This window comes from Leucoraja erinacea, chromosome 5 (assembly GCF_028641065.1).
Source record: "Leucoraja erinacea ecotype New England chromosome 5, Leri_hhj_1, whole genome shotgun sequence".
NCBI classification, from domain to species: Eukaryota; Metazoa; Chordata; class Chondrichthyes; order Rajiformes; family Rajidae; genus Leucoraja; species Leucoraja erinaceus.
The window spans coordinates 39,429,648-39,454,755 of record NC_073381.1 but is presented as its reverse complement, the minus strand read 5'-3'; the positions used below and the strand labels follow the sequence as shown (position 1 = coordinate 39,454,755).

Below are 25,108 nucleotides of genomic sequence, written 5' to 3'. Positions count from 1 at the left end.
TGAAGGCGACAGATAGCACAATGGGCTAAGAGTTCGGCTGGTGACCGGAAGGTAGCCGGTTCAAATCCCGCTTGGAGTGCATACTGTCGTTGTGTCCTTGGGCAAGACACTTCACCCACCTTTGCCTGTAATGGAATGTACGGCGGCAGGCGCGGGCACACCGCGACGCCCTGTGTCTCCCTTTCAAGGGAGATGCTAAAAATGCATTTCGTTGTCTCTGTACTGTACACTGACAATGACAATAAATTGAATCATTTCATTTTTTTTTTTTTTTCATTTCAATTCAGCCGACAATTAGTTGTTATTATATTTATATTATGGGAAAAATCAATTTTCAATGATATAGTGCTGAAGAAAAGAACAGTGATTGAATGTATCAGTCCACGATGGATAAGTAGCTGGTTTTTGGTCCTAACTAACACCAGCCCTCTACTGAACCACTATCAAGTTGCTCAAAACCTTCGCTATCCTGTTTGGTCCTGAATGTGTTTTCATATGTATAAATATAAACGGTACATTAGTTGACACCATAAACATCAGGCTTATGACATTTGATTTTGGCTACAAGTGTTGTGAAAAGAGATATTTTGTTTCGGTGTTGTCTCTCCTTCAAGTGATATTGGCCAGACTGCAACGTATCAATGCTCTAATAACCTCCCTTTTACTCTTGTTGAAACAGGACTATTTTTAATTGGCCAGAATCTGAGTAACTGGGTTTTAAGTTCTCACGAATGTTATCAAAGAAATAAGAACATAGAACATAGAACATAGAAAAGTGCAGAACTTGCCCCCCCCCCCCCCCCCCCCCCCCCCCCTTAACTTTAAAGCAATGCCCTCTAGTTTTTGACATAAAAGGTTATGACTGTCTAGTTTATCTAATTTCATTTTCTTCTATCTGGAGCCTAATCTCTGGCAGAGTTCAAGTAAGCATATTGTAAATACTAATGAGTTACATTTAAAGCTGGTAGTGTTGGTGTTTTCCATAGTGCTTTCCTTTAATCCCACAGCACTCTTTTGTCATTTTTAACCTGGTTCCAGGTGGACCCTTGATTACCTGCTTGGTGTAGAAGCATCTTAAATGTTTTATTCCAGCGAATAAAGGATTTGATAGTGTGCACACCAACAAAACTACTGAGCACCATTCTGGGGTAGAAAATACCAAAGGTTGTAAACTCTCAACTGTTATTGTCAGACAGTGGTTTCCTGTTTTCCCATTCCTGCCTTTGTTAAATAAATGAGCAAATCTTCTACCATTCGATCAGCAGAAATTCGTCCTCAAGCTTCAGTGTTTTGGAAAATAATAACTGGAGAATCCATGTATAACCATATCTTTCAAAGCACTGGTATGCAGGTCATCACGTCCTTGGGAGTTATCAGTTTTAGGGCCATTCATTCATACACCAGTATTATTATTGTGCACTAATTCTTTCTGTCTCTGTAATTGGGCATAAAGCAATTCATCATGGACTGATTTTGTGAATGGTGATGTTGCATCTGAAAACATCAGAGCAACCAAGCATATTGCAAAACATAAACATTTTTACCTTTACAAGGTCACAGTTTTCCACTCTGTGTTTCTTAACAAAATTTACATTTATCATACGATCAGTTCAATTGTCTCTTGAATCTGAACCCTGAATCGACTAATTGGTGATAAAATTTGGAACCTAGATTTATGGTTGGTTTAGATTGGGTAAAGTAGGTTTTTTTGCCAACTACAACTACAGGAGATTTAGAAATGTTTGACTATGTCCAAGAATTCTATAATGCAATAGTTTCTTCACCCATCAAATTAAATCTAAATACTTAAAAGAAATATATGAATGCTTTGGATACACATTTTCAACTGAGTTATCTTCTGAAAACTATCTCTCAGACATTGATAACCTCTTAGACATCTTCTACTTTAAAGTCAGAATTTATATTTGAAGCACTTGCCATTTTTCTTTTATATTGTGCCTTGCTTCTTTTTTTACTCTGAGGTCTGTGCTTCCTGGATTGCCCAGTGAATTATAGAATGATCTAGGTGTAGTAACCTTCACCATAACTGTGATTCAAGATGAAGTGTCTCTGCAGATCTTGCTAAAGTCTTAACATTCATTTAATGCAAGAATTTGGCAACCACATGGTCAAAACTAAAAAAAAAGATGTGGGTAGAATTATGCATACTGCAGTTAAAATAAGGGAACAATCCAACTTTACTTCACCTTCTTGCAATATTCATTGATGTCATGACTTCAGATGTTCCAAAGTACTTTACAGCTAACATAGATGAGGGTCTGGTAGCAGCACAGTTGACACTGGAATAGCATCCACAGCCCTAGATCCTAGATCCAGAGACATGAGTTTAAATCAAAATATTACTTGATGAAATTATATTTGTACAACTAAATCAATCTATAACAGAGAGTTAGTATTTGTAAAGGTGACTATGGACATTATTGTTATTTTAAAACCCATATGGTTTACTCATGGGCTCATACCTATTAGTCCTATATTTAATTCATTAGAGCTCCTTACAACAACCTCTCCCAACTGTTGATAACAAAGGCAATAGGTGCTCAGTTCCTTCGCACTCAGTACGTTCCCTTTCAAACTGTACATATTACCATTCCTGCTTCATCTGAGGAAAGATGAAGCAGGAATGTTGCATCTGAGGAAAGCAGGTAGCCAATGTGTGCAATCAGCACTCATAAGCACAAAGGTATCTTGATTTGTTCTTTTTTTTTGTAGCCCTGATTTTGTATTCCAGTACTGTAAATTTCATTTCCAAAACCACTGTTCAAATTCCACTCACCTATTTTGTTTAGAGACCTATTGAAATACTGCCATTGACAAGGCTACCGCTATCAACATCTTTGAGATGAGTATTGATCTGAAATTGTAAGTGGGCCAGCCAGATAGAGTCATAGTGATACAGCATGGAAACAGGCCCTTCAGCCCAACTTGCTCACATTGGCCAACATGTTCCAGCTACATTAGTCCCACATGCCTGTGTTTGGCTCCTATCCCTCTAAACCTGTCCTATCAATGTACCTGTTCAACTGTTGACACAACTACCTCATTTGGCAGCTCGTTCCATACACCCACCACGCTTTGTGTGAAAAAGTACTCCTCGGATTCCTATTAAATATTTTCCCATTCACCTTAAATCTATGTCCTCTGGTCCTCGATTCACCTACTCTGGGCAAGAGACTCTGTGCATCTACCCGATCTATTCCTCTCATGATTATATACTCCTCTACAAATCACCCCTCAACCTTCTGTGCTCCAAGGAATAGAGTCCCAGCCTACTCAACCTCTCCCTATAGCTCAAACCCTCTAGTCCTTGCAACATCCTCATAAATCTTCTCTGCACCATTTCCAGTTTGACAACATCTGTCCTCTAACATGGTGCCCATAACTGAACACAACACTCTAAATGCAGCCTCACCTCAAATCTTATACAACTGCAATATGACCTCCCAACTTCTATACAATACTTTGACTGACGAAGGCCAATGTGCCAAAAGCCTTTTTGACCACCCTATCTACCAGTGACGCCACCTTCAAGGAACCATGCACCTGCACTCCTAGATCCCTCTGCTCTACAACACCCCCCAGAGCCCTACCATTCACTGTGTAGGTTATGCCCATGTTAGACTTCTCAAAATGCAACACCTCACATTTCTCTGTATTAAATTTCATCAAAGATCCCTCAGCTACCTGGCCAATCGATCAGGATCCTGCTGCAATTTTTCACAACCATCTTCACTATCTGCAAAACTACCCAATTTTGCAAAATCTGCAGATTTACTAATCGTCATGTATCTCATCCAAATCATTGATGTAGATGACAAACAGTAACGGGCCCAGCACCGAACCAAGGCACACCATTAGTCACAGGTCCCCAGTCCGAGAAACACACTTCCACCATCACCCTCTGCTTCCTTCCTTGATGCCAATTACTGACATTACTTACCATCACCCGGCGAGGTCACAACATCCGAAAGCCTGGATCGCCTCGGCGCAGGGGGAGAATAAGAAGGGAAGAGACAAAGACTTAAGACTTTTGCCTTCCATCACAGTGAGGAGGTGCCTGGTGAACTCACTGTGGTGGATGTTAATTTGTGTTTATTGTGTGTTTTTGTCATTTTTACAATATGTAGGATTGCAAGGCAATGAAATTTCGTTCAGACCGCAAGGTCTGAATGACAATAAAGGCGACTTTGATACTTTGATCTTTTTGATCTTTGATTTTCTATCCATTCGGCTATCTCTCCCGCATCCAATAGGCTCAGTTTTAATAGCCTTAAGGTATCAATGGATGTTACATTATTTGATGAAGTATTTTGCAAATATCAATGAAGAGATTGCCTTGTCAGTTTCCAAATGAAATCTCTTAATGATCTATCTCTCACTGTAAACCAGCAGCCAATCCTTCTTGACAGACAACGTTGTCTATTTGATTACTCTAGGGAGGTTAAAGAGTTTTTAAGATTAGATGTATTTTGAATTAACTAGCTACTTCTCATATTCCATACCTCATGAGGATGTTTGGATTTCTGTAACTAACTTATTTATCTTAAACATTTAAAACATTAATTTATGGGATAACTTGCATAAAAACACATTTCTGTAAGTCATGGGGAGCCCTTGTACTGGAATTCATTTGGCCACAGCACTGAAGAATAACTTGAAGACCACAATTACCGCAAGTCAAGAGAGTCAACTTCTTAAAGGCAGTTGTGGTAGACAATGGCATTGACTGTGATATCGACATCCTGTGAGTGACTTACATATTCCCCCAAAAATGCTTCAAGCAGATTTCAGTATATTGCTCATAATACATCCCAGCCTCTGCATAAGATATCAAAAGCAAGCAGTGCTGTCCTGTGGAGTTTGTTAGCAATCGACATCTGTTGAATACATGGAACATGAGTTTTTTCAAAATAACTTTAAAGGAAACTAACTGTGTTTTGATTGCTTTCCATTATATACTTGCCAACGGTGCAGAATTAGAAGAGATAACAAGGGGAGAGAGAGAGTGAGAATATGAAGGTTTTAAAGGTGAACTCAGGATTTTATGTGAATGCATAGAGGCATGAGATAGATCGGAGGTGAGCATAGATTGGATAGATGTTTTTTTATTGTTGGTGTACAGATATGAAGTATCAAACCCGTGCTGAATAAGTTATTTACCTCCATACTGTATTTCCAGTCAAATGTTCACCTATTAAATTTAATTTAGTGTTTTATGCATGCAACAAATTACTAATTTTGTTGCATATAATTTTATGGCATACCAATATTTATTTTAAATATGTTAAAGGAATTATTTGGTGTGATATCACTAAAATGCATTTTGTAGTGTTTTACAAGATTTTCTGCTGAATGCTTTTCAGCTTGGTATACAAGATACTATTTTAACCTGCATTATCCTCCCTGAAGTGATCACTTTTTTTTGATTTATCTTTGATTCTTATTGATAGAATTCCAATTATCTTAATGTTCGTAGATGATCTTAAACTTCTTGATGTCATGGAAGTCATTCTCTTCCATGTTGGTAAACATCAATGTTGGCAAAGATTTGCATTTTCGGAATTAATAGGTACAATATTTTTCCAGAAGTACAATATGTTACTTCTTTCCTAACTTGCAAGAAAATACATGTGCTGGCAATCTGTACCAAAAACAGACAATGCTGGAAATGGTCACCAATTCAGGCAGTATCTATGGAGGAATGGTGAAATGGAGGAAGGAATAATAAGAACAAGATGGCGTGTTTAAACAGGAATCTGAACAGATTCCTCTGAGATGTTGATCTATCGATATATATCACATCAAAGGGGATTTCAGTCTCAGGAAGGGTCACAATCCAAAAAGTCAGATGGATTTCAGAGATCCTGCCTGACCTATTGAGTTACTCCAGATCTTTGTGGCTTTTTTTGTAAACTAGCATCTGCTGTTCCTTGTGTCTCAAAGGAGACTGTTGGATAGTTTTAGTGCAAATTGTGTGAAGAATTATTTTAAAGAAAATTATGGCTTGCCTTACAATATTGAAAATAATAATTTGGAATTATTTCAGTATCAATACTTTGAACTTTAATTAAATGTATAGTTTTAATATTTTCCGAAATGCCAGATTTTGCATGTCAGCTCACCCTTGAGGCTACATTTATTCCTTAGTGGAATCTATTCTGCAAATTAAAGGTGTGATTCTGGTACCTGTAAAGATTTCATTGGTTTTGGGAAATTACTTTATGACTAATCATGACCTCTGAAGTGAGCTTTCTAAATGTAGGAACTGTATTTTTATTGCAGTGATACAATTTTCTGCACAAAGTGAAGAGTTAAAAAGGTACATCTGAATAGAAAATGGTTTGACCACTAGCCTTGTTTGCAGTTCAAAGTACAGTCTTATTTGATTGCACATTTTCCAACCCAAAACCAACTCCATTTTACCAAAGCACATTCAAAGTATAAAGTTCATTGACACTCCTTGCTGGAAAAAAATATTTACCACAACGTATATGAATGTATATCGATAGGTTTTAGAAGATATAGAAATATTTTATTGCTATCTCAGTTAAAATACAGGTGCATTTCTATTTCATGATAGTCACAATTTCTGTTCTTTGGAAAGGATGCCTCAGATTTTTTTTTAGTGTCACTATTTTGAAATCTGAGCTTCTGCATAGACCTTCTGAAAAAGGTTTTGCATGTGTTCATACACAAACATGCACGAGTTGGTCATTAGTTAGCTGTTTCATGAAACGGGCATTGCAGTATTTGCTAAAATGGCAACTACATTAGAACCTGAGAGAGAAGCTGTAAGCCCCTGACATTATCCATGTATTCCCTTCAAAAATTGTTTGGCTGATTTGGTGGTGATTCATGTTCTGCCTGACACACATCTCTTGATTTCTTGTCCTTTTAGGTTTAGTGATTAGTTTTAGAGAACAGAGTCTTCAGCCTACGAGTCCACTCCGACCATAGATCACCCGCTCACTCTAGTTCTATGGCATCCCACTGTCACGTCCTTTCCCTACACACTGAGGAAAATTTATTGAGGCCAATTAATTTACAAACCGACCTGTCTTTAGGATGTGGGAGGAAACTGGAGCATCCGGAGGAAACCCACATGGTCACAGGGAGAACGTGCACTCGAGGTCAGGATTAAACTCTGGTCTCTGGCACTGTGAGGCAACATTGCAATGCTGCCCATTTGTACTGAGGTTTGTTGATGAGGATAATGTGGATCCAGTGACTTGCCCATAACTGGGAGTAGGTCAGGAAGTGGCAGAGGTTTGGGTAGACTTGGAGTTGGTACCGTCACACTATTTATGCTGGGCCCTCTGTGCTTCAGACCGATGGACTTGTGGTTCCCGTTGCCATCCCAAATGCTCCTCCATTTTAATCGGCCATGATCCAGAGTTTCCCACAAAATCAGTGGGGTTGTTACACATTTTCAAGGTGGCTTTGAGAACGTCCTTCTTTCAATCCTTTTCCCTCTGTCTTCCTGGTAATCCCTGGCCATGACGCAGCTTAGAGTACAGTGTCTAGTTCATAAATCCAATATTGGGCATGTAGCAATGTCATCTGAATATCAAAACTGATAGGATGGAATTAGGGCCTCACAATGCTGAAGTTAGTCTGGGAGAGGACATTGATATCAGTTGTGTTCATGAATTATGCTGTTGAATTTGGAAGATTTTATGGAGGCGGAGATGGTGATAGATCTCCAGTGCTTCCTGGTGCCTCTGTTGGTAGCCCAAGTCTCGGTGGCATACAAGATGGCTGCAGTCACTGCTACTGAGCTGGGTTGCAGTCTTGAACTTTGTCTATTTTCCTCAGTTGACAAAACAATGCCATTGTGAACTGTTTTTATCCATTCTCAACTCTTTACTTTCCCTTTGCTTTACTACTAGTCTTCCTGAGAATGAAAATGGTTTATTATTATTATTATTATTATGTGTACCAAGGTACAATAAAAAACTTTGCTTTGAATGCTATCTAGGCAAATCGTACCAGGCATGATTATACTAATTGGTGCAAAAGGGAAATTATACAGAGTGCAGAATATAGATGAGAGGGAAAAGATTTAATAGGAACATGAGGTGTAACTTTTTCACATGGAGGATGGTGGGTAAATGGAACGAGGTGCCAGAGAAGGTAGTTGAGGCAGGTACATTTAAAAGACATTTGGACAGGTACATGGATCAAGAAATGTATAAAGGGTTATGGGGCAAATGTGGGCAAGTGGGACTAGCATAGATGGGGCATCTTGATCAGAATGGGTAAGTTGGGCCAAAGAGCCTGTTTCTGTGCTGTATGACGCTAGTGTTCCAGTCAGAGAGAAAATGCAGATTTACAAAAGTACAAATGCCATAATTAGGTAGATTTGAAGTTCAGGTCATTCATCCCCAGCGAATGAAAGGTCCGATCAAGAGTCTGCGAACAGTGAAGAAGCTGTTCTTGAACCAGGTGGTGCTTGATTTCAAGCTTGATCATGAAAAGCTCTTCATAGATGCAGGTTTGTTTTCACGTAATCTGCAATAAGAACTTTATGAATCTTGTTTTGATATGCTGAATACATTTAATAATAAACTGAATACATACATGCTTTATTTCCCACTGTGAAAAGTGCTTTTAACTCCTACTCAACACATCAAAGCAGTCGGGCAATCCCAGCTCAACTTTGCTGCTTAAAAATCGAGCAGCCTAACTTTTTTGTGACATTAATCTGTAATATGTTGTTTTCAGTTTCAACGCTTAATTCACAACAACTTCTGAGATGCTTTCTGTACTCCGGTTACAATAAATAAGATTTGTCCAATGGCTATTATTGAAAAAGGCCCAGAAATCCAATAATTTTGTGTCTTTTTTGGCAAAATGTAATTGATAGATTTAAAAAAAATAAACTGGATAACAGCTATAAAATGTAGACACAAAGAAATGCAGTTGATGGTTTACAAAAAAAAAACACATCAAAGTGCTGGATTAACTCAGCAGGTCCGGCAGGATCTGTGGAGAACACAGATACTGATTGTAGTTGGAGGGAGAGGTGAGGAGTTTGGCAAAAAGTTGTACAAGGGGATAATAATCTTTGTGCCTTCTATTGGAGCACATGCAAATGATCTGAATCCATGTGCAATCCCTAAATGTCGGTTCCCATGAAACTGAATCCTGGGTGTGGAAATCTCAAAAAATCTGTCCTTTGATTTTGTGCCATTATGTCTGGTTATCAAGTATTACTGCGTATTAAGTTATTATACAATTGATTAATGCAATAACTCACAATAAACATACAATAATGTGCATGTAAAGCTGCAGCAAGTAAGAATTTTATTGTTCTGTACCCGGAGCACATGTCTCATGAGCATGTACGTTTAAATATTTCAAACCATCTTGATATTTTTGCAAGATTTCCCAAGTATGGTAACTAAATACTATGGTGATGGAAGGGGCAGGTATAAGGATATACAATGCATTACTGAGCTGGAACTCCAAGTGAATAGTAAAGACATACTGGTCAAAAGAAGTAGTTGCTTAATCAATTATCTTCCCTTTCCTAGTACCCAGCTTCAAATAGTTATACATTGTCCTCTTCAAAGCTGTTATGAATTTTGCTCTGAAGAATCGTACATCAAACTAAGGGCTAATCAATATCAGACCATTCCTTCAAAAGGAAATCGAGTAACATTACTTCCGATATGCTTTGGAGGCAGAAGGGGAAATAATTCAGTCAACAGGAAGATACTAGTTTTGAAGTGAAACCACATATACTGTACTCCTTGGTTTGAAATGGTTTATTTAATGTCTGCAGCTGAACTGTGAAGGAGATCAGGCTATTGTGCTTCATTCATTTATGCAGCCTCAAAGGATGCTTAACCATTTAAAGTATTTTTACTAGAGCAGTAAAGATCATTGTGTATTCTGTAGCAGACCAATGTCTGCAGTTTAAAAAAACATTATGGCTTTCCATTCTTTTACAATGCTTTGGATGTGTGAAATAAAGCAAAAGCAAGGCCAGAATGAATACAAGATAGTGAAAATACAAATGTATAAATCAAATATTTATTTTCCTCCATGTAACCATCATTGTATATTTTGTCTTGTCTGTTTTAGGCCAACAGACCACAAAAGCTGCACCGAACCTTATTTTCCATTGACGTGGAAGAGTCTGACATCTATTCTGAAGAAGGTGATGATGATGATTTGTACTCTGGCTCTGGCTCTGGCTCTGGCTCCGGGTCTGGGTCTGGATCTGGTTCTGGTGGTGAGTGTTTATCATATTTTTCCTAGACATTTTCCTTTTTATTTTGTTTTGGAATTTGAATACAAATAAAATTTAGCCAGAGCCAACTCTTCTTAACATTCCCACCGTCAAAATGTGGGATAAGAGCTGACATGATGGGCTATGCCATGGCAGGTAGGAAATCACTTTGTGTCAGCCATCCTCTCTTCCCCACTTCACCATTTCCTCCAGCACAGAGAAGGCACAAAAAGTGCAGAGAGGATTTACGAGGATGTTGCCAAAACTCGAGGGCCTGAGCTACAGGGGAGGTTGAGCAGGCTAGACTCTATTCTAGAAAATAGAAATTAGGTGCAGGAGTAGGCCACTCGGCCCTTCGAGCCTGCCACCTCCATTTCAATATGATCATGGCTGATCATCCACCTCAGTATCCCCTCCCTGCCTTCTCTCCATACCCCCTGATCCCTTTAGCCACAAGGGCCACATCTAACTCCCTCTGAAATATAGCCAATGAACTGGCCTCAAGTGGCAGAGAGTTCCAGAGATTCACCACTCTCTGTGTGAAAAAAGTTCTTCTCATCTCTGTTTTAAAGGATTTCCCCCTTATCCTTAAGCTGTGACCCCTTGTCCTGGACTTCCCTAACATCGGGAACAATCTTCCTGCATCTAGCCTGTCCAATCCCTTAAGAATTTTGTAAGTTTCTATAAGATCCCCTCTCAATCTCCTAAATTCTAGAGCGTATAAACCAAGTCTATCTAGTCTTTCTTCATAAGACAGTCCTGACATCACAGGAATCAGTCTGGTGAACCGTCTCTGCACTCCCTCTATGGCAATAATGTCCTTCCTCAGATTTGGAGACCAAAACTGTACGCAATACTCCAGGTGTGGTCTCACCAAGACCCTGTACAACTGCAGTAGAACTTCCCTGCTCCTATACTCAAATCCTTTTGCAATGAAAGCTAACATAACATATTCCTTGTAGCGCAAGAGGATGAGGGGTGATCTTATAGCGGTGTACAAAATCATGAAAGACATAGATCAGGGAGACACACAGTCTCTTGCCCAGAGTTGGGGAATCGAGAACCAGAGGATGCAGGTTTAAAGTGAGGGGAAAATTATTTAATAGAAACATGAGGGATAAATCTTTCACACATGGTGTGGTGGGAGTATGGAACGAGCTGCCAGAGAAGGTAGTTGAGGCAGGTATTATCGCAACATTTAAGAAACATTTAGGGAGGTACATGGATAGGACAGGTTTACAGGGATATGGGTTAAACGCAGGCAGGTGGGACTAGTGTAGATGGGACATGTTGACTGGTGTGGGCTGATTGGCCTGTTTCCACACTGTATGGCTCTCCGACTCAATATATTGCACCACTAGCTTCAAACTGTGTGTAAACCACCAACATTGTGTAAGTGCAGAAGAATGTACTGTGACTCTCTGTGTGGAGCAGGGTGGACAAAAGATTAAAAATAAATAAATTGGAATTCCTAGGTAGACAAAAATGCTGGAGAAACTCAACGGGTGAGGCAGCATCTATGGAGCGAAGGAAATAGGCAACATTTCGGGTCGAGACCCTTCTTCAGACTGATGTTGGGGGGGGGGGGAAGAAGAAAGGAAGAGGTGGAGCCAGTGGGCTGAGGGAGAGCTGAGAAGGGGAGGAGAAAGTAAGGACTACCTGAAATTAGAGAAGTCAATGTTCATACAGCTGCGGTGTAAACTACCTAAACAAAATATGAGGTGCTGCTCCTCCAATTTACGGTGGTGCTCACTCTGGCCATGGAGGAGGCCCAGGACAGAAAGGTCGGGTTTGGAATGAGAGGGGGAGTTGAAGTGCTGAGCCACCGGGAGATCACGTTGGTTATTGTGAACCAAGCGGAGGTGTTCGGTGAAGCAATCGCCAAGCCTACGCTTGGTCTCACCGATGTAGGGCAGCTGACATCTAGAACAGGGGATGCAATAGATGAGGTTGGAGGAGGTGCAGGTGAACCTCTGTCACACCTGGAAAGACTGCTTGGGTCCTTGAATGAAGTCAAGGGGGGAGGTAAAGCGACAAGTGTAGCATTTCTTGCGGTTGCAAGGGAAAGTGCCCGGAGAGGGGGTGGTTCGGGTGGGAAGGGACAAATTGACCAGGGAGTTATGGAGGGAGCAGTCTCTGCAGAAAACAGACAGGGGATTGTTATATGGTTATATAGGGGAGGAGATGGGAAGATGTGGCAAGTGGTGGGATCCCGTTGGAGGTAGCGATAATGTCGGAGGATTATTTGTTGCATGTGACGCTGGTAGGGTGGAAGGTGAGGACAAGGGGGACTCTCCCCTTGTAATGAGTGGGGGGATGGGGAGTGAGAGCAGAGTCACAGGGTATAGAAGAGACCCTGGTGAGAGCCTCATCTATTGGAAAAGAGGGTAATCCCCGTTCCCTGAAGAATGAGGACATCTGCGTTGCCCTGGTGTGGAACACCTCATCCTGGGAGCAGATGCGGCAGAGACGGAGGAATTGGTAGTAGGGGATGGAGTCCTTACAGGAAGCAGGATGGGAAGAAGTGTAATCCAGATAGCCATGGGAGTCAGTGGGTTCCTTTTCTTTTATATGGGCCTTAAGGTTTGGTTTTCTTTTCACCTTGATGCAGTATCTGGGGACAAGGATTCCACATCTAATGCATTGAATAACTGGGTATTATGTTTCCTTTCTACCATCTGTGGAGAATAAACAAGATTATGTGCCAATAATAAATCGCACAGCTGCAATAATGCTAACGAGATGCTTATTAGTACTTTAGTCATTTAATAACTTCCTGCTCGATGTTTAGTTAATTATACATAGAGTCATAGAGTCCCACAGCTCTGGCCCAACTCGTCCATACGGATCAAGATGCCTCGACTAGAACTGGTCCCAATTGCCTGCATTTAATCCATATCCCTCTATCCCTATCAATGTACTTGCCCGTGTCTTTTAAATGCCTCAAATACCTCCTCTGGCAGCTCATACAATACACCCACCATCCGCTGTGAAAATGTTGCCCCTCTGGTTACTATTAAATCTTTCGCCCCTTACCATAATCCTATGTCCTCTGGATTTTGATTGCTCTACTCTGAGTTAATGACACCATGTCAATTCCCCTCAAGATTTTTATACACCTCCATAATAATGGGCAGTCACGGTGGTGCAGCGGTAGAGTTGCTGCCTGAGAGCGAATGCAGCGCTGGAGACCCAGGTTAGATCCCAACTACGGGCGCTGTCTGTATGGAGTTTGTCGATCTTCCCGTGACCTGCGTCGGTTTTCTCCGAGATCTTCAGTTTCCTCCCACATTCCAAAGACGTAGAGGTTTGTAGGTTAATTGGTTTGGTAAATGTAAAATAAAATTGGCCCTAGTGGGTGTAGGATCATGTTAATGTGTGATGATCGCTGGTCGGTGCGGACTGGGTGGGCCGACGGGCCTGTTTCCGCGCTGTATCTCTAAACTAAACTAAAAAAAATCATCCCGTAGTCTCCAGCGCTCCAAGGAAAAAAGTCTAGCATGCCCAATTTATCCCTATAGCTCAGTATCTCAAATCCTGGCAACATCCTCATAAATCTTCTCTGCACTCTAAGAGCACTCTTTGCAGTAAAAAGGCTAAGCATCTGGAACGATGGACTAATTTTCTTTATGAATCCAGATCCTGACAGATCTGTCTGCCCCAAAGTTTTGATTATAGTGGAGTTTTATTTTAACGGAGAGAATCCAGTGTCGTGATAGTGTTTGGACTACAGGGTAATGACAAACTCTACCACCACCATGTGATAGGGAAGCCCTACCCTTCCACTACCTGCAGAGCAAGCAGCTCCTTCAGATAAGGTTGGAGACAGGAATCAGCACGTATCAATCAATTTGAGAATTTTGCACCTGAAGTGGATATTAGTCTAACTGGCCCTTGTTCTGGTTTTGTTTGCAGGTGGCTTTATGCTGAAACAAGGCTCTTTCATTGCAAAGTTGACAACAGATTTCCCGACTGCTCCTTCAACATCTTCAAGCAGTCCGCTTTCTTCAAGCCAAGTAACTGTGACTGACATCCCACGCCAAGGTGTCGTGAAAGATTTGAGCACAATACCAGTGCTTCCTGATTTGCATGCTGTTGACACCACTACTGATGCCATAATGACCAGCCGTATGCCTTCCACCACCATTTCAAAAGGAACCAGAGCTAATCATTTCAGGCCACGTATTGTTGACATCAAGCACGACACAACTGTTGCTGCTCCTCTTATGAGTAGTGCTGGTCCTAAAGTTCCAAGCATGTTACCTGATCATACAACTGCTATTGTCAAGGATGAATCCTTCACTGTGTCACATGTGGTTGCAGAACATGAAAATGAAAAAGCTACAACGGTAAACACAAACATTGATCTAATTAACGAGGTGAGTTTCGCAAAAAAATAGTTCATGATGCTGATTTAGCCCTGGGAATTATTCCCCATTATTTCTTAAAACAGCAGTCACATGATTGTTTCTGTTCACTGAGTAGAGAGTTCAATTTCTGTCTTGTTTCAAACAACAACTCTGGTGAGAAAGCCACTCTTAGCAAGTTGAACATTTTGTCTAAATGTGAATATTTATTTCAAATGCTAAAATATATTTTGTCAAAGTATTCTTAAAGTCATGTAAAAAAATATCAGCAAAACAATGATTGTTGTTAAATTCTTAAGCAATCTTAACTGATTTAATTAGGTTGTGGTGAAAATGACTGTGGAAACAGTAAACAGTCCAATTGAAGATGACATTTTCATCAAAGATGAAACAGTGATTCCAAATGGTCGGAACCCAAACCCCATTCAAGATCACCAAAGTTCGGTGATGCCACCAAAAGACAGCTACGTGCGAGACTTCAGTACATCGGGCAGTTTTCTCGAAAGACGTGAATTATTGGCAGGTATGTATTTTTCATTTTCTACAGCAACTAATTGAAATCAGCTCTGGAAATCAAGGAATTTGGGGAGAAAGCAGGAACGGGGTACTGATTTTGGATGATCAGCCATGATCATATTGAATGGTGGTGTTGGCTCGAAGGGCCTAATGGCCTCCTCCTGCACCTATTTTCCATGTTTCTGTATGCAGATAAATTGCAAAACTGCCCATGATTCATCAGCGCCTGCAAAAAATATATATTGAGATTTTCTTCTGAAGACACGACATTTCAAATGTTAACAATTTCTTCCTATCATTGTTGAAGTACCACCGTTTCTTTCTTGACTTTGTGTTTTTCTTTATTGTCAAATACATATCTCTAATCCAAACAATAGTGAGCATTCACCTTATCTATGCTCTTCATGATCTTGTACACATCTAAAAGGTCCTCCTGTGCTCCAGAGAAAAAGGTCTGAGCCTATCCAGCTTCTCACTATAGCCCGTTGTCCACATAACATCCTGGTGCATATCTTCAGTACCCTTTCCAACTTCATGACACCCTTCCTTTTGCTAGGTGACCAGAACTGCACATAGCACTCCAAGCATGGTCTTAACAATGACTTGCACAGCTGTATCATGATGTCTCAACTTTGGTACACAATACCCCTCCCAATGAAGGCAAGCGTACCAAAGCAGGCCTTCCTAACCACATTGTCCATCTGACTTGCCAATGCATTCCAATTAGCAATGTTACAAAATTTTGAGATTTAAAAAATCAAGTCTGTAATTTATCCCATCAGATAAAGCATAAAAAGAAGTTTAATTTGACACCTAATTCACTTTCATATCTCAAGTATTTAAAAAGTGATGGCCATTTTCAAATAAGCATCTTGTACCCTATTGATTTTCTATGGACATAACAAAAAAGCTGTGATCGTGTGCAGTCAAAAGCCCATAACTTTCTTAAAAATTAAGAGAACTGAATGAAATTTTCAGTTATCGTAGATTGAACCATTCTGAAACAAATATAAAATAATCTTACTTGGATGACCTGAAATTAAAGCATATAATTAGTTAGTTACCCAAGTGTAGCTAATTTCAAACTTCAATTACTAGATCTAAACATCTATCCATTTCTTAATAAATGATTAACATTTTTAAATAGCCTAAATGTCCAAATAATATTCATAAATAATTCACAATAAAACATGATTTTTAAATCTCATTTACATTAATTTATAGGCCAAATGGAAGGAATTTAGTGTTCAATTGCTGTAAATTAAAGTCCATTTTAAATCAGCTTTCTAGTGGGATCCTGTGAACGCGCTGGTTTAGAACGTTCACATTGCGGTAGATTTGTGCCCTCAAATGCCCAGAAAAATACTGCGGGATATAATGGGCCCAAAATTAGCTACTCGCAACTTTAAACTTTGTATAAAGGGATCTTAAGAAGCCCTTTTTAATGTAAAAATAAACAGCCTACCTTCTGTTGTCTGCTCTATGCGACCCTGACGGCTGCCGGTGGTCGCGGGTTTAGAGATTGATTTTTAAACTACTATAACTATTATACAAGGCCTTTAAAACTAATAATAGCTTTTGCGACGGGGTCTTCCAGCGATTTTTCATTAATAATTAACTAGGCTGAACATCTTCGATTGGAACAGCCTAGAGAAAATCGCGTTTTAAACCCGCCCCCCTCTAAACGGCGCCAAAATCGCGCACACGGGCTGGGACAGATTTTCAGCGACGCTTCAGGTAGGCTTTGCAACATACCTACTCCAATGTGAGTGAATTAGTGAGATGTGCCAGCTGATTTAGTTCAAAATGTTATCATTTAATTTCTACCTAACTATTCATGATTTGGGAGGAATTTTTGCATATTTAGTTTAGTTTTCGTTTTTTAGTTTAAAGATAAAGTGCGGAAACAGGCCATTCGGCCCACTGGGTCCACGTCGACCAGTGATCCCCGCACATTAACACTATCCTACACACATTTTTTATATTTACCAAGCCAATTTAACTACAAACCTATTAGTTTAGTTTAGAGAGACAGCATGTAAACAGGCCTTTGGCCCAATGATCCCCCACTGACCATCGATCACCCACTTTTGCATTTTACACAGTAAGGGCAATTTACAGAAGCCAATTGGCCTATAAACCTGCATGTCTTTGGAATGCAGGGGAAACCAGAGGATCCAAAGGATACCCTTTCCAGTCACAGGGAGAACACACAAACTCTGCACAGACAGCACCCACAGCCAGGATTGAATCTGGGTCACTGTCACTGTGAGGCAGCAGCTTGACTGCTGTGCCACTGTGCCACCCACATTTGTAACTCCAAAGTTAGTTATATCCTTCCTTTGGTATGGAGACTAAAATAGTTCACAGCATTCGAGTTGCAGTCTTCCCAATGAAATTGTAGTAAATTCTGTAACTGCATGTTAACTTTTTGCGGTTTGAGTGCGAGGATATTCATACCTCAACAGTACCAAATCTCGCATAATTAGAAAAAAAAAAAAAATTAGCCACATCAACCTTTTATAAAAGTTAGACATAACTTTCCGGCTTTTATCCATTTCATTCCCGTTGATGAAGCCATAATTGTGCATGGCTTAACAAACATTTTCTCAACCTTAATTAATAATTAAAACCTCTTAATTATTTGTGCATAAATACCTTGGGTTTCATTCTTTTACATCTCTTTTGGAATAGTATATTTTATTCTATCTTGCCTCTACTTGTTCTTCCTACCAAAATGCATGACTTCTTATTTCTCCACATTAAAGTTAATCTGCTCATTTCATCAGTATATTTATGGCCTGGTGCAATCTTTCACTTCCTGTTTGCTGTTCATAATAGTGCCAAGCTTATGTGTCATCTACAGAATTAGTAATTACCACTTGCACCCTGGAGTCTTGGCCACGAATATAGAGAAAACAAGTAATGGCCCAATGCTAAATCTCTGGGAAACACTGCCATTTGCAGAGAGTTGTGGATGTAGCCCAGGCCATTACACAAAGCAGCCTCCCATCCAGTCAACTCCATCCATACTTCACGCTACCTCGGAAACCAGCCAACATAATCAAGAATTATTTTTGTCCATATCATTTTATTTTCTCCCCTCTCCTAATGTGCAGAAGATAAAAAAAAAAAATTTAAAAAAGAAAACATGTGCTACCAGATTCAGGAACCACTTCTTTCCTGATGTTATCTCATTAGCTCTGAAATGTTACGGTGTAGACACGAGCTTCCAACCAACCTCATTGTAGACCTTGCATTTTCCCTGTAACTGTAACACTATAAACTGCATCTTGGTATTTTTCTCTTTGTGTTACCTGTTGTACTTGTGTATGGCTTGATTGCACATGTATAGTATATTTGAGTGGATAGCATGCAAACAAACCTTTTCACTGTATCCTGCTACACATGGCAATAATGAACCAATATGATTATATATTTATCTCCATTCCAAAAAATCAACCGTTCATCACAACCCTCTGCAATCTGTCACTTTGGCAACTTAATTTCCATGCAATCTATGTTCCTTTTATGTTATAAACTTTGCTGATAGCCCTTTTTTAAGTCACCTTATCAAAACTTTGCACACATTAATAATAAATCATCTTCATGAGCTCTGTCTGTTGTATTAAAAAACTTTATTAAATCGGTCCTAACTTTATCAAAAAGGTTTAACATGATATTTCCTCAAGAAATTCATGCTGGTCCTACATTTACTTTGGCTAATCTTCTTGATCAACTTTTTCAAAAAATAACACAATTCATTTAGTTTAGTGTTTAAGAAGGAACTGCAGATGCTGGAGAATCGAAGGTACACAAAAAAGTTGGAGAAACTCAGCGGGTGCAGCAACATCTATGGAGCGAAGAAAATAGGCAACGTTTCGGGCCGAAACCCTTCTTCAGACATTTAGTTTAGTATTCACTTTGGCAACATTATAATGCTCTCCCTTTAAAAAATCTTTTAAATTATTTTTGAAAACTGATGGAATCTGAAGAAGGTTCAACCTGAAACATGACCTATCCATGTCTTCCAGAGATGTTGCCATTGAGTTACTCCACTATATATATATATATATATATATATATATATATATATATATATATATGTGTCCCTGTCTCCCCCACCCCCCCCTCCCCTGTGTGATATCCTTTAACACTTTATTCATCATTCCAAATGCACTATCTTTAAACTCCTGTTAATTCTGACTGCAAACCCTTCCAAGCATTTGTATTTAAATTTCTAAAGCTAATTTATATTGTGCGGCACTTATTTTCCGCTATCAGATTCAAAGGACCAGTAGAACAGGAAATATTGATGACATTGATTACGTGGTGATAGACCTGATGAATAATATGTGTGTACTGAATTACATATTTTGTGGTTGAAACAACTCACTGTATTTCTTTTGCTAGGGCAGTGTTCAATAATTGTGACATTTTCTGTGACTATTATAATTTGGAACATAACTTATTGTTACAAATTCCACGGAGGTGATTAATAACTATTTTTTTTGTTCCTTTTAAGCTGCTGTGGTTGGAGGACTTGTGGGACTCATGATCGCTGTCCTGCTGGTAGTATTGTTGGTATATCGGATGAAGAAAAAGGATGAGGGAAGTTATACTTTGGATGAAGCAAAGCAGCCAAATGGAGGCTACCAAAAGCCAAAAAAACAGGAGGAGTTCTACGCCTAAATATGTTTTTAAAGTTTTGCATTATTCCTTTATGCCAAAAGAACAAGTTTTATTTTTTTCCTTCTTCTTGCCTGCATTAGAAATTGAATCAGAAAATTGCCAGTCTAATTTCTATCGCCATGACAATTGTACTTTCTGACAGTTCTCAGACAGGCAGAGATAATGCATTGGTTTAACAGGAAGCATTGCAATTTGGCTTCATTGGTGACAACTTTCATTTTAATTTTTATATTCTCATGGATAGCTGCCTTGTGAAACATTAGGGTAAGCAAAGTTAGGCTTTTATTTTGGACCTAAATAAATCAGTTGGGAATCTGCAAAGTTACATTGTAAAGTTGCAATATGACTACACATGTAAATTTTTATAATGTAAAAATATTTACTAAATGGGTGGGAGATAGATGACAAAGAGATACTTGTATTGATATGATTTCAAATTGTATGAAAGCTTAAGGTGTGTATCTAATAATATAGATATAGACAATAGACACCTTTGGATACACATTTGTTTATATTTTGTGTTGTACTATGTAGCTAATTGAGAAAATACATAACCATTTTAAAGAACTGACACTAATTTTAACAATTGCTCCAGTTTTAAGACAACAGAAGGATTAATTGAAAAATTATGTACTGAAAAGGTAATTAATCAATGACGGATGGCAAGAATAGATGAATGTTTCTAGAGTTGCATATATTTTTGATCCCGATGCTTTTTTGCCTTATTTCTGTCAATAATATGTTTTCATAATATAATCAGCCACTGAAGCACCTGACCTATTTTAGAGAGCTGGACCTCTGAGTTTGTAAAAGATTAATTATGGGCAATACCCTCCCAGGTCTGCCCCCATTTTACATAGATAGGTGTTTGTTTTTTTCCTGATCGTCACTTATCTTGGTGATCTAACTCAACTAAATAAAACTTACACAAAGTGCTGGAGTAATTCAGCAGGTTGGGCAGCCTTTCTGAAGATCATGGATAGGTGACCTTTCAGGCCAGGACTACAGACTGATTGTGTGTGTGTGTGGCAGCTGGAAAACATATAGGGGCAGGAAAAAGCCTGGCAAATGATAGGTGGATTTGCATTATCAAACACCCCATACCTGTATCCACCTATCGCTTGTTATGCTTTATTCAGCCCACTCCTCCACTAGCTTTCTACCTCCCCTCCAGCCAGTCTGAAAAAGGGTCCCGACCCAACGTCACCTATCCATGTTCTCCAGGAATGCTGCCGGACCCGCTGAGTTACCCCAGCATGTGCCTTTTGTTTTTGTAAACCAGCATTTGCAGTCCCTGCAACTCTAAATAAAACGTTTCACTTTTTTTTCAGATATTTCTTTTGTCTGATAAATGTCGGCATGCTTGTAGTAAGCAGTCCTGCAGTGTAGCCAGTTTATGCTGAGACTTTGAAAGCTCCTCAATTAGAATAATTTACTGAATGTGACAAAGCATAAAAAAATAGTCATGCACCTTTCTGCATAGATCAATACATATGAGCTGAACCTTGGCATAATCTTGCCTTTGCAGGAGATTTTTCTTTTTTCAGCTGCTCCTCTATTCCTACCAAGTTTGACGAGCATTCTGCATTCCCAATTTGTTCTTTTTAACATCTTGTAATTTAAAACTGTAGTGAAATTTTGAACAAATGATTTATAACCAGGGATATGTGCCTTTTGGTATCTTCCAATTAATGCCATTTAATTTAAATTAGTCTGTGAAAGTTAGCTGTGGTCCTAACCTGGCTCCTCTGCAGTATGAAATCTGCACAACATTTAGAAGCATAGAAAATAGGTGCAAGAGGAGGCCATTCAGCCCTTCGAGCCAGCACCGCCATTCATTGTGATCATGGCTGATCGTCCCTTATCAATAACCCGTGCCTGCCTTCTCCCCATATCCCTTGACTCCACTAGCCCCTAGAGCTCTATCTAACTCTCCCTTAAATCCATCCAGTGACTTGGGCTCCATTGCCCTCTGTGGCAGGGAATTCCATAAATTCACAACTCTCTGGGTGAAAAAGTTTTTTCTCACCTCGGTCTTAAATGACTTCCCCTTTATTCTAAGACTGTGGCCCCTGGTCCTGGACTCACCCAACATTGGGAACATTTCTAAGGTAACAACGTTTAAAAGATATAATTATTTTTGTACAACAGAAATAGTGGCCAAATTTTTTAATTGAACCATTTGTAACTACCGAAAATGTCAATTATCAAAAGATTTGGTTGAACACAGGGTTTATGAATTAGTGAGTTGTTCCACAAGTGTTGAAATACTGTATGTCTTAATGTTTTCTATTTATTATCTGTGCTACTTCTAATTGTATCAAGCAATAAAGGCACTCTGGCACACTAATTACTGTGATCTGTGAATGTGATAGGACCCATTTGATGGAAACTCTGAAATTAAATGATTTGGAAGCTCTGAAAAGATGTGCATCTTGTCCACCTCCTTAAATGTGGTATTAGTGCTAGTGAAGGTACACAAAAATGCTGGAGAAATCTATGGAGCAAAGGAAGTGGGCAACGTTTCGGGCCGAAACCCTTTTTCAGACTGATGGTGGGTGGGAGTGGTGGGAGGGGGGGAAAGAAGAAAGGAAAAAGGAGGAGGAGCAGTAGAGAGGAGGTTGTGAAACTGTCTCCGGAGGGAGGAGGAGAACTTCTTCAAAGTAGGCATACCTTGAGGAGATTTTGCAGTGGAGTAGACAAAGTGTTTAAGAAGGAACTGCAGATGTTGGAAAATCGAAGGTACACAAAAATGCTGGAGAAACTCAGCGGGTGCAGCAGCATCTATGGCGCGAAAGAAGTAGGCAACGTTTGCGGCAGCATTGGTGCTAGTGATTTGAGTCTACCACCAATTGACTCCTGGCAATTGTTGTGGAATTGCCTGGGTTATGTGAAGCATTTGCAGAAGGAACTAACTTTGTGGAAATTTCAAATTTCAAATTGATAATATTTGAAATCCAATTACTTTTTTTTTTTAAACCTCCTGAAAAGCATAACGGGTTCCAATGAATCTTATCTGGTCTATGTAGTGTCTACATTATGTTGCATGCTGTGGAGCCTGCCTCCCAGTTGCTGGGATGATGAAATTGAGTCTTTAATGAGCAACAGGCCATCCTACGATACGATAAAACTTTTTTCACCCCCAAGGGAAATTGGTCTGCCAACAGTCACAACACACAACAAAGGTACACCAAAACTTGAAATTAATGGTGAAAACAAAGAGAAAAAGACAAGCGCCTGTTGGCTGGCTGCCGTGTGCACAGCACCTTAGCCGGAACAAACAAACAAACAAACAAACAAATGCAGGCTTGTTCCCAGGGCAGAGGATTCTAAAACTAGAGTTTTGACTGGAAATGTCACAGAGCAGTGGATCTTTGAGGCTGTATCAGTAACTTTAACTGTTACCATAATAGTTTTCATAACATTTTATTTTAAACTCCAATCTGCCTCATTGCTATTGAATGCTTGAAAGATACAACATGGAAACAGGCCCTTCGGCCCACATAGTCCATGCTGACAATCGATCATCCATACTCACTAGTTCTATGCTATCCCATTTTTGCATCCACTCCCTACACACAGGGGCAATCTACAGAGGTTGATTAATCTACAAACCAACATGTCTTTGGGGTATGGGTGGAAGCTGGACCACCTGAAGGAAACTCATGTGGTCACAGGGAAGAACATGCTAAGTCCACACAGATGGAACCCCCGGTCAGGATCGAACCTGGTTCTCTGGTGCTGAGAAGCAGCTGCTCTACCCACTGCATCATTGTGCTGCCTGGCATATTATTAATTACAAATTCCAACATTATCTGACACTTTCTGAAGGGTGTGAACAGAAGGTATGAGGGACTGCAACCTTTTCCATACGTGCTGAAGTAGAGGTGGGAGAGAATTCAGGATGGTGAGATGTGCTCCTACTGTGACTCAATTTCTGAGCAATACCTTTTTACTACCTGACATAAAACAAACAATGAGAGGTAATGTGCCAGATTCAGTCTAATTATTTGCTAAGAATGAATGAATTTACTTGTTACACAAGTTGTACTCCAAATTCCCAAGACGATAAAACATTTTAAATAAACCAATTAGACTTTTAAGACATTTCACGAATTTCTGGATATGAGGAAATAATTTCCAATACACTTTCTAAATGGGGTTGAGAGGGAGAGAAATTATTTTGGATTTCAGACCTGTGAACATGCAAAAAAAATTCCATGTCCATTCCATCAAAAACATTTTAGTTTTTACGCAGTGAAGGATTAAGATCCAAAATATTTTTGCTTATTTCATTTGTTGTCTTTCATAAATTTCTCATCTAGTATGGTGACATAGGTTAATGTAGCAGAGACTTAACCCAACAAGACAGAACCTTATGTTCAGATTTCACCATTGCAGGTGTGGAATGCAAATTCTGTTAATTAATTAACTAACCTAAAATGTAAAGTAATTATAACAAGTCAGTTCTGATTCATGCAGTGTGGTGCAGGAGGTGAAATCTGCTATCTTTACTCGGTCTTGTAAATCCAGATCCACAGCAACATGGTTTATTCTTAAATAACTTCTAAACAGCCTGATTTGGTGTCTGCTCCATCCAAGACTGCAATAAATTGCAGAGAGTTGTGGACCCATCCCAGACCATCACACAAACCAACCACCCTTCCATTGACTCCATCTACACTTCATGCTGCCTCGGCAAGGTTGACAGGTTAATCAAGGACCGGTCACTCCCTCTTCTCCCCTCTCCCATCTGGTACAGAAATTTGAAAACTCATACCACTAGATTTAAGGAACAGTTTCTTCCCAGCTAGTATTTCGGCGTGGAAGTTTTTTCTATGGTCACAGGTCACAATGGTCCTCTCATCAGCAAGTGTGTGGTCCTGACCTCCTGTCTCCCTCATTGGAGACCTTTTGAACTATGTTTAATCAGAGACTATCTTTAATCATAGTTAAAGTATCCTTTATTGTCATTCAGACTTTACAGTCTGAACGAAATGTCATGCCTTGCAGTCATAACATAGAATAAAATAACAAAACACACAATAAACACAGATTTAACATCCACCACAGTGAGTCTACCAGGCACCTCCTCACTGCGATGGAAGGCAAAAGTCTTAAAGTCCTTGTCTCTTCCCTCCTTGTTCTCCCTCTGCGTTGAGGCGATCCACGCTTCCGATGTTGTGACCCCGCAGGGTGATGGTAAGTAAATAAGTTTATCGGAGTTTATCTTCCACTAAATGTACTATTCATCCCTTATCTGTACATTGTGGAC

At 39.6% G+C, this 25,108-nt stretch overlaps 1 protein-coding gene across 1 annotated transcript in view; it reads left to right on the top strand.

Moving 5' to 3' along the window:
• LOC129697144 (syndecan-1-like) overlaps window positions 1-22,183 on the top strand; it is a 47,833-nt gene extending 25,650 nt beyond the window's left edge. Inside the window, exons 2-5 of the mRNA XM_055635396.1 lie at window positions 10,111-10,261; window positions 14,174-14,637; window positions 14,947-15,148; window positions 19,667-22,183. Of these exons, the coding sequence (XP_055491371.1) occupies window positions 10,111-10,261; window positions 14,174-14,637; window positions 14,947-15,148; window positions 19,667-19,833 (984 nt within the window). The 3' untranslated portion in view covers window positions 19,834-22,183. The remainder of the gene's footprint in view (window positions 1-10,110; window positions 10,262-14,173; window positions 14,638-14,946; window positions 15,149-19,666) is intronic.
• Window positions 22,184-25,108: the final 2,925 nt, after the last annotated feature.